Consider the following 11,033-nt stretch of genomic DNA (forward strand, 5'->3'; position numbering starts at 1 on the left):
GTTAAAATATTGTTCTCTGAAAACCCTTCTCAAAATTTCCTCAAGTCATCCCATCAGTTCCTCTCATTCTACTTAAGGCTTCCTACCAATCCGGTGCGCTCCTTTCCAACTTGGACGCATTAAAATTAACATGATACTCTTCAGGTGTCCCCATGGTGTTGAAACTCCTCTTCTTTATCTCACTCGACCATTTTTCAACCACCATGGAATCTTGTCCACCTTTAGACTTAGGCATTTGAATCTGATGGAAAAACTGGAAGTATTGGCTCTGAAGGGTAGCTAGATCCATCTGTTGGGCAGGAATGCCTCTAAAAGCCTCAAGAATGGCATTCTTAGGGAATGCAACTGGCATAGATGGAACCTTAGCCTTAAGGACATCAACAGCAAGCCTTCTCCTTGTTGTCCTTCCTTTTGGAGGCATTTTCTTAGGTAAGTAAATCAAAAGCTAACTAGTTAGTGAGGAATGAATATTATCTATATACAAACGCCTTTATAGATCAAAATAATTTATTTCAAAATAAATTTAATCTATTTGGGGACACACTCCGAGGTATTTAAACCAGGTGTTCTGATACCATGTTTCTGTCACGACCCGAGCTCTAGGCTGTGGCAGATTTGTAATATCCATAACTTGGGTGGTTAAAGGTCAAACTTTGACCCTTGGTGGAAAATAGTCTTTATAAATGATCCTTTAGTTTATACTAGATAGTACTATAATTATAAGTCAAAATAATAGAATAATTCCTATAATTATATATAAAATTATTAGTAATAAAAGCATGATCATTTATCATTATACATAGAACAATAATATCCTCACAGTTATGTAGTCACCAAATAGTTAAATTTAATAAGTCATAAAACACTCAAAATAATACTTAGCATCCACCATTACTCATTCCTAGCTATTACATAGCTAATTTAGATATTCAGATCATTAGGTTCCAAATTAAATACATATATAATGTTCACAAGATAAGACTATGGCACCGAACACATTGGCTTCATCAATAATTCACCTTATCCACATTCGCGTCACTAGGCTCCTGGAATGGGAGAGATATAAGGGGTGAGCTTATAAAGCCCAGTAGGAAAGAAACTAATATCATAGGACCCAAAAAGTTAAATAAAACCCCTGCATGGTTAGCTTTGAAAACAAAACATATATGATCATGTATAAACCAAAATAGAGAGAAACCACAAATAATCATAAGAACATAGCTACAAGTGCACATCACACCATCCACTAGATCCCTAGTTTCCGTTACCTACCATAGAAAAACTGACATCCTAAACCGGGTAGCCGGACCTAATAACCACCACAAGGGGAGGCTCAGAACACTTCCTGTATACAGATACTAGGTCTTTACACCTAAATGTGAGTGGACACCTGATCTACCTATGATGACACAAAGACTATGTCGTGAAACAATAACATGCACAAATCATGATCACTATGGCTCTTATTGGTATAACCAAATGCAAGTAAACATGAAAAGAAATAAACATATTCCCTTTATATTTTGGAAAGTTGGGCTGCATAACAGCTGCATTTGAATAAAACTCTTAAAATCATAACCTGCATAAATAAGTGAACAACAATATATTTGACACTTAATGCCCTCAGAACAGATCAGAAAACACGCAGATTAAGTTTTCAATTTTTCAAACATTTTATAAATATCAAAATTGGAATTTTTTTTAATGCAATTCAATACGAGTAAAATAAGTCCAATAGTCAAGTTGAGTCCCTACCTCCTTAGAATTTTCAATCCGAGCCCAAAGTGTCGCTCCTAAGATTAACGATGATCTTGAGTGATTTAGTCCAATTTTAATATCACACTTTTCCTACGTGCACTAAATGACAAAACGATTATAATCATTGCATTCCTTATTCAAAATCGTGTCCAACGACATATAATATGACCATATTTAAAATTTCAAGTTTCGGAACCTCACCGGAAAATGCTATCAAAGGGGCGGAGATACCCAAAATCTCGCTGGAGAAAAATGGCGAGTTGACCAGAATGACTTAGTGGCCGACGTTCCTCTCGCGACGCTGATTCCAACGGTGCCATCCACTCACCAAACGGTGGTCAGAGTTCGTCAGAAAGTCACCTCAAAGTTTTGACGGAAAAACTTCGAAGTGGTCGTACGGGCGCGTCCTTGCTTCGATGCTCACCAAACTTTGGGGTTTCTGTCATCGCTGGTCTGTGAAGCTGCAGCACTGGCACATGTTGGAAATCGTGGCCGGAGGTGGTTGGGTCTGGTGCCCTTGCCGAGAGAAAACCAAGAAAGAAAAGAAGAAGAAGAAGAAGAAGAAGAAGAAGAAGAAGAAGAAAGAAGCTCGGGGAGAGAGAAAGTAAAAGAGAAGGGATTTTTTTTTATAAGAGGTGGGTCCCACCACTTATATATATAATTTATTATTATTATTTTCTTATTTTTGACTTTTCAACCTCAGGTTTTACAGTTAATTTATACATAAATAAATAAATGATAAAATTTTAATAGTAGGAAACTCACTCAAATTACAATTTTATAAATAAAATATAATCAACTATTTATGTGATTTTTTTAATATTGGCTCTTGACACTGTTTTTTGTCAACTTGGGAACATAAGAGCATGAATTCAAAAATTGAGACATAATAAAATAAATAACACCATATTTTATAGTGGTTCGACCCCAAAAAGATAACTTACATCCACTTAGTCACTTTTAGTGATATTTATGCTTGAAAAACCATAGTTTCTCGAGAACTTACGTTGCCGATTATTCTAGAGTCCTTCTTTGCTTTTACATTACATAAGGATTGCTTATACAAGAATGAAGTATCAACATTATGAATTGCCTCCCCTGTTTCTATCCCATCTACTCTTATTTATAGTGAGGAGTTTAGGGTTACATATAAATCATGGGCCTAAGCTATTGGGCTTGACTCGTAAATAATACATTACAACATTAAAATAACACAAATATACTTGTATTTTGACAAATGATGACTATGTACTCCTTTGCTAATTCTGTTAGCATAGACAGTCTGTTATGAACGAACATGCATAAAATAACCAAGAGACACGAACACATGTCTCTATTAGCGAATTACCACCTTCTTGAGCTAACATGAGTTAGAGAAAATGGCTAGGCGACCATACCCCTTTTGTTAGCATTTGGTGGTCTACTTTGTGCTTTGTGAGAACATGAATGCAATTACTCAAGGCTCAGCGATCGGGCATCTCTATTAGCATCCTACATGCAATCTTGAACGAACAGGAGCAAGAGTGTGTTACCGGGCGACCAGAATCGTCACGATCTGAGCCCTAAGCTATGGAAGATTTGTAATATCCATAACTTTGGTGGTCAAAGGTCAAACTTTGACCCTTGTTGGAAAATAACCATTATAAATGATCCTTTAGTTTATTCCAAATAGTACTATAATTATAAGTAAAAAATAATGAATGAACTTCTATAATCATATATAAAAATATTAGTGATAAAAGTAGGTTCATTTATCATTATACATAGAACAATAATATTCTCATAGTTTTGTAGTCACCATGCAGTTATATTTAATAAGTCTTGACACTACAACAAAAAATACTTTTCACAACAAAACATTTACGACATTTTCTTTTTGATGTCATAAAAATTTATATAAAATGACATTTTTTAAAAAGTGTCATTAAAAATAAATGATGACATTTTAATAATAAATGTCATATAAAATAAAAGATTAACGATGTAATAAAAGTGTTGTTAAAGATACATTAACTATGACATTTTGAAGTTGTTATTATACATAATAATTTTGACAACATTTTTAATAAAATTGTTATACTTAATCAAAATTATTAAATCATAGTGGAAATTTTGTAATCAACATACATAAGTTCATACACTACAAGAAATCTAATCTTTACCTACCAATATATATTGGTAGGGAAAGTAATGTTTTGCCTACCGATATTTATTGGTAAATAATATTGGTAAGTAATTATTTGTCATTAGTATATTAATTCAGAAATGTTATTTCCAACCAATATTACCTACTAATATGGAAACTTTGCCCACATTTATTTTTGAGGGAAAATTTTTACAATTCCCGCTCAATTTTTCCTCCCATTTTTGCTTACTTTTTATTTTTTATTTTTATAAATGCTTATGTGTAAGCATATGTGTTATAATATTGATGATGTGTAAGCTGATGTGTCTACCATCTTGCCTATTTTTTTTTTTTATCAAATTAACAAATATATTATATGTTATATATATATGATATATTATAACCCTTTCACGCACCAGATCACTGTTTCCATTCCCTGTTCTTACACAGCTTCAATTCCGTTCCGTTCCTGCTGCCCTTCCGTTCCGTTCACTGCTTCCCTTCCGTTCCGCACGCACCCTTCCAGATCAGATCACTATTTCCATTCCCTGTTCTTACACAGCTTCCGTTCCGTTCCATTCACTGCTTCCCTTCCGTTCCGTTCTCACATATTGTGAAATACTGAAGCTCTCACCAGATCAGATCGAAGTGACCAAGCACCGTCTCTCTCTCCGGCGCAGGACGACTCTCATCTCGACCACACATGGACACGGTAACTGAAATGTCCTGATTTGTTTTTTGTAGTATATTTAGAAATATATTTTCTGTATTTGATTTCTTGAAGCTTAATACACTCACTCACTCACTCCATTGGGCTGTGAAAAATTATAGATTTACTTGGGATTTTCTAATGATGTTTATACATAATAAGTTTATGGCTGTCATAGCTCATTCTTTTATAATTTGTGCAGAGTTTTGATCAAAAGAAGAATGGAAGATTCGGATTAGATTATTTCATATCTCTTTGTATATTTTTGCAGTCAGCTCGGTAAGTTTCTCTCGACAAAAATACATGTTTTTTCTCGGAATAAAGAACAAAAGTTTTCTGTGCTTAGAATGAATTTTATACACACAATCGATATGTCTCTCAGCATTGTATACATATTTTGTTCCACACTCTTAATCATATAAAGGCGTTTGGCTTCAAGTGAAACTCTTGAACATGTATAATATATCATCTACACCAGTTCAAAATGGTCATAAGCTCATAACGGAGGCTTACTCATTTTCTGCTGTTGTTTTGCTTGTTGCAGTAATATATTTGATTCATTTGATACTGCTAAGCAGGGCCGGGTGACTCTTGATCTCAACCAATTTGTATATTGCAGTGAGTATTTTGTTTTTAATCTTTTTTAACAGTATAGTCCAAATAACACATGGGATTTTATTGCTTATTTATGTTATGTGAAGAAAAAAAATGAATTGAAGATAAATCATCGTGTTGATAGCATTCTTTTCTGTTTAGCTGCCAATTGTAGGATAAAATATATTGAAAGCAAAAGATAAGGCCAAAAATAATATCATTATTTGACTTTAGGCTTTAATTAACATGTTAATGTGACTCTTGATTTAGTTATTCACTTCCCCTGTTGTCCCACATATGGAGAGCATAATTTGTTTTGGTCTGAACTCATATCATCAAATTAATTGAATTGTATTTGCATCAACTTCTCATTAGTTAGTTTTTCTTTCTAGGTTTTTTTTTTTTGGAAAACAAAACAGAATATTCTCAATGGGATCTTATAATTCACAGCTAAGAAGTATAGAACATCTCACAAACCAAACTCAAACCAATTGTTTTATCACCTTCCCCTTCTAGTAGTTTTGTGAACATTTGGTTTAGCTCAACCATTCATTGATATCACAGATGGCAATATAAATAAGCATATAGAGTTAGAGGTTAATGTCAAGGAAACTAATCACACAAGCGAAGTTTCCTTACATTCTCAAATTTTCTCATTACTTCTCTGTATACATCGATAACCATGGCTTCTATGTTTCAAGAGTTCCAGATAAGAAATTTCTTTGATGGTTTTTGTAGAGTTCAAAAAAAGTAGCTTTAATGACAGTAGATGTTCTTAAAGGCCATTTGGCAGTTTATGTTGTAGACGAGTCATAAAAACTAGAATCAGTCCCTTTTGTAATCTTGCTCATTAGGCTGCTGACATCACTGAATTTCCAATCAGCCATGTAACCAGGCCTTGAAATTGTAGTGCTCACATCACTGTCTCCTGAGATCATTGCCACCACTGTTGACATAGATGGACGCAATGTTGGTGAGGTTTGAGTGCATAATAGAGCTACTCCAATGATTCTTTTCACTTCTTCCTCATCAAATTCTGATAGTTCTGAATCTGGCAGCTCAATTTCGCGGCCTTGTTCATGCCAATTCCAAGCCCATTCACGTAGGTACATTCTTTCTTCATCTAAGGTAGAGTCAGAATTTGGCCTGCCACTAACAAGCTCTAGAGCCACAACTCCAAAGGCAAAGATATCAGTTTTCTCTGTAAGGTGACCACACATGGCATATTATGGTGCAAGATAACCAATTGTTCCAGCAACACGAGTACTTATATGAGTTTGTTTATCATCATAAAGTTTAGCCAAACCAAAATCTGATATTTTGGGAATGAGATTATAGTCAATGATGAAGAAGAAAGCCTTACTGTATGGAATAGTTCTGAGTCTAAAGTATTTGTGAATTGAGATACTATATTACTTGTATAGCTAGAATTAATGTTATTTGCAAAAATTCCAACATTGCTCGCTGCCCATCTTTTGCTGTTGGTCACAAAATGTGTAGCTGCACCCAAAACCTCATCATCCTTTTCATACTCAATTCCATCTAAAGACTTAATTCGAATACCACCACAGTTAATCCCGAAGCTAGAATACGTGGGATTTTTGCTGAATTTTCATTCAGTTCTTTTATAAATATCAAGCTAGTACACCTGCACTTTTGCTAATTGATTTTTTAATTATTAAATTATATATATATATTTTAAAACAGCTATTTTGTTACTTGAAAATGTTGTTTGTTGTAAATCATACTATGTATAGTGCTTTGATTCCATGATATAGTATGATGTTAGACCTCCAATCCGTTTTACCTTCTCTAGGAGGAGGACCACTTAATTTGCCCAGAAATAAATCAATAATTTTGCATAAACATTTGCGGTAGCTGTTTATTTCTCTATCGATTCCTCTAATTATGTATGTGGGACACACAATATCTCTTTTTCTAAATTTGTAAGTGAAGACATATTCTAATTTCGTTCATAATAAGTAAATTTTCTTCTGATTTCTTTTCTCTCAATGTTTTTGAATTTCTTTTTAGCTAGAATTACATTTTTATGCTTTATGGGTTGTAAGGATTTTGGGGGTTTTGAGTTATGTTTGTTTGCAAGTTATGTTTTCTAAAACTTTTGTATAACTTTCAGATTTGATTTTATTTTAGTTTTGATTGATTTTGAATGTGTAAATATGAGCATGATTGAATTCTTGTTGTTTTTATTGTTGATCATTATTTTCAATCAGAATTTAATTGTAATATGAATTTCTTGTAGTGCTTTGAGGTTTTGGGCTTGGTCTGGGTGGCTCTGTGATTTTTGAAATAGGCTTGGCGGCTTTAACACTTTTGGAATTTAGCCTTGGAAGCCTTGAGGTAACATTTTTATGATTTATAGTGATATCAAATCCTTACTAATCTGAAAGTTTGATGATGAATCATTGTCCTGAGTCACTTTTTGGTGCTTTGTTTATAGTTTTTGTGATTGGTTGTTTATGCATTTGAATTTGTCTATGCTATTTCTTTTGTATTTGTCTTTGGTACTTTGTTTATGACTTGTTGTTAGTGGCTTTCCCTTTGTTGTTTATGTACTAAGATTGATTAAAAGTCTAGTTTCTTTGGAAGAGACTACAAAATAATAAAATAAAAAATCAGTAAATTAACACTATTTAATAAGCTTACTGTCATTTTCTATTGGTACTTAGTTTAGAGTTCACAGACAAACTGTTATGGTTTATTTGCTTTGTTAAATATTAATAATTCATGTGGAAGAAGAAAAATTAAAGCCCCTTGTTTACTGGGGTGGAAAGAATCTTTAAAGCCTCCTCCTGGGCAGTAGTAGTAACCTTTGAATATGTACAAAAATATGTGCACCACATATATATACATACATATATTTATATGTTTCTATATAATGACAATAGTTCTTTTAATTCAATGTTGTTTTTTTTTAAAAAAAAAAGAAAGAATTAATAATAAAGATGCAGTCATGAATCCTTGTCAGATAGATCAAATCCCATGTTACTAAATTGAACCTCCCCAAAAAATGCAATGTCCATGAGAGGTGCTTGTCTAGCAACAACTTCCATGATTCTCAGTTTAGCTGAACCATAACAATTTTTATTGTTTTCCTCATCCTTTTTAGCCTCTCCATTTTCATTTTACTTCCCCCAAATCAATCTCCCACTCTCTCTTCTTTCTTATTTTCCTAATTCATTTATAATAATCTAAAAAAGAGAAAAATCTTTAATATTTACCATCCTTTCTTATTCTTTTTCTTACTCTTGTTCTCCTCTGTGTTCTTTCTAGAAATTGGGTTCATCATCAGCTCTACCAACTACAACAAGGGACCCCATTTTTTTGGTTCATGGATCGTCATTGGATATACCAAATAAACTTTCAGCAGAATATGCTGCTTGAATGAATTAATTCATTAGTGTTGCAAGACACTCCATGGACTCCAATGGGATGGTTCTATGCCCTTGTTGTCGTTGCGTGAATAAGAAATCACAATACATGCATGTGATAAAGTTTCACTTGATCACTCATGGATTTCTTAGTACTTACACAAGGTGGTATCACCATGGTGAGCAAGTAGAGGAAGTAGAAGATGATGGATTATTTGATATCGAGGATAATGTTGAAGATTCGGATCAGAGTGATGATTTGGCGGCAGGTCTTCATGATGCTATTGGTAGTAAGTATTTTGACATTGGTCCAACTAGTGACTTCAATGATGAATCTCCACTTAATGTGGATGACAAGTATGATGCATTGTTTGAGTCACTTCATAAGCCTTTGTACAATAATTGTAAAGGTTTCTCTGTCTTAAGCGCGACGGTGAAGTTGATGATTCTCAAAGTGCTTAACAAATGGACAGATAAATCATTCGACAGTCTTTTGGAGTGTTTGAGAGAGGTATTTCCTGAGGGTAATCAGTGCCCAGGGAATTATTACTAGACGAGGAAGCTTCTTTGTGAGGTGGGCTTAGGCTATGAGCAAATTGATGTTTGTTAATATGATTGTGCATTGTTTTATGGTGAGAATGCAAATGCAGTGTCATGTCCTGTATGCAAGTATAGTCGTTATGTACGAAATCAAATCCCACATAAACGACTTAGATGGTTCCCAATCAAGGCACGACTTAAGAGAATGTTTAGTTCGAAGCACACTTCTAAAGATATGCGATGGCATAAAGAGGCACGGAAAAATGAAGCCGGGATTTTACGTCATCCTGCTGATGGGGATGCTTGGAAGCATTTCGACAATGTGTATCCTGACTTTGCAGCTGATTCTAGGAGTGTACGAATGGGGTTGGCTTCAGATGGGTTTAACCCTTTCTCTAATATGACATCGACCTATAGTTTGTGGCCAGTGATATTAATTTCGTACAAAATGCCACCTTGGGCTTCTCCTAATGGAACAAACTATCTCATGTCTTTGTTAATTCTAAGCCCTAAATCTCCTGGAAAAGATTATGATGTGTTCTTGATGCCATTAGTTGAAGAGCTTAAAGAGTTATGGGATGGAGTCAATGCATATGATTTGTATGGTCAATGCATGTTTAAACTTCGAGCTGCAGTTTTGTGGACAATTAGTGATTTTCCTGCTTATGCATACTTGTCTGGGTGGAGCACTGCTGGTAAATTAGCATGTCCTGTTTGTCTTGAAGATACAAGATCTAGAAGAATAACTGACAAACAATGTTTCATGGGACATCGATGTTATTTGAAAAGAAACCATTCTTGGAGAAAAAGTAAAGAATATGATGGATCTACTGAATTACGTGGCCCTCCTAGAACTTTTACTAGTGACGACATTTTAAAGCAATTGGATGAAATTCCTATTCATACCCCTGGTAAAGCACCAAGTAATTCTTCTAGAAAATGTAAGCGTGGAGAGAAAGAGCTGAATTGGTGTAAAAGAAGTGTTTTGTTTGAATTTCCATACTGGTCAAAGCTCTTGTTGCGTCACAATCTTGATGTGATGCATATAGAGAAAAATGTATGTGATAACATTATTGGAACACTTTTAGACATTGAAGGAAAATTGAAAGACACTTTAAAAGCTCGTAAGGATTTACAAAATCTTAATATTCGTGAAGAGCTTTGGTTGAAGAAGGACCTATCTAATAACAAGCTTGACAAACCTTATGCTAGTTACACTTTGACAAGAGAAGAATGCAAAGATTTTTGTAAATTCATTCAGAGTGTTAGATTACCGGATGGATATGCTTCGAATATTAGTCGATGTGTAACAGATAATGACAAACTAGGAGGAATGAAAACTCATGATTGTCATGTTTTACTTCATAAGATATTACCAGCTGCATTACTTCCTTTTCTGACCACAACATTCGTGGTACTTTGATTGAACTCTGCCAATTCTTTCAAAAAATTTGTGCAAAAACATTACAAATTTCTGACATAGAAGAATTGAGAGATGGAATCGTAATAATTTTGTGCAAGTTGGAAAAGATATTTCCCCCATCATTTTTTACCATAATGGTTCATCTTTGTGTTCACCTACCCGATCAAGTGTTATTAGGTGGTCCAATTGCTTCGAGATGGATGTTTGGGACAGTTCGCCATATGGGTTTGTACAAGAAATATGTGAGAAACATGTCTTGGCCTGATGGTTCAATAGCAGAAGCTTTTGTTGTAGATGAAGCTGTAACTTTCTTGTCAAGATATGTTTCTAACATAGAGACAAGATTCACAAGACCCGAGCGTAATTGGGATATACCTTCTCCAAATCATAAGTTAGATGTTTTCAACTCCAATGTTCGTCCATTAGGGGCATCTACTATCAAATTGCTTCAAAATTGGAGACAAGTCGTTCAATGGTATATATTGAACAATT

General features: G+C 34.2%; 1 protein-coding gene across 1 annotated transcript; it reads left to right on the forward strand.

Annotated features, from left to right (window-relative positions):
- The first annotated feature begins 8,624 nt into the window (after positions 1–8,624).
- On the forward strand, positions 8,625–10,541 carry LOC133832885 (uncharacterized). The gene is made up of 2 exons (XM_062263164.1): positions 8,625–9,102; positions 9,229–10,541. The coding sequence occupies exons 1-2, from the start codon at positions 8,625–8,627 to the stop codon at positions 10,539–10,541; spliced, it is 1,791 nt and encodes a 596-aa protein (XP_062119148.1).
- Positions 10,542–11,033: the final 492 nt, after the last annotated feature.

The sequence above is a fragment of the Humulus lupulus genome, chromosome 4, assembly GCF_963169125.1.
Source record: "Humulus lupulus chromosome 4, drHumLupu1.1, whole genome shotgun sequence".
In the NCBI taxonomy this organism is placed as follows: Eukaryota; Viridiplantae; Streptophyta; class Magnoliopsida; order Rosales; family Cannabaceae; genus Humulus; species Humulus lupulus.

Coding starts and splice junctions, on each gene's coding strand:
- LOC133832885 (XM_062263164.1), top strand. CDS start 8,625: ATGGACTCCAATGGGATGGTTCTATGCCCTTGTTGTCGTTGCGTGAAT. Junction 9,103..9,228: donor GAGAGAGGTATTTCCTGAGG/GTAATCAGTGCC, acceptor ATGCAAATGCAG/TGTCATGTCCTGTATGCAAG.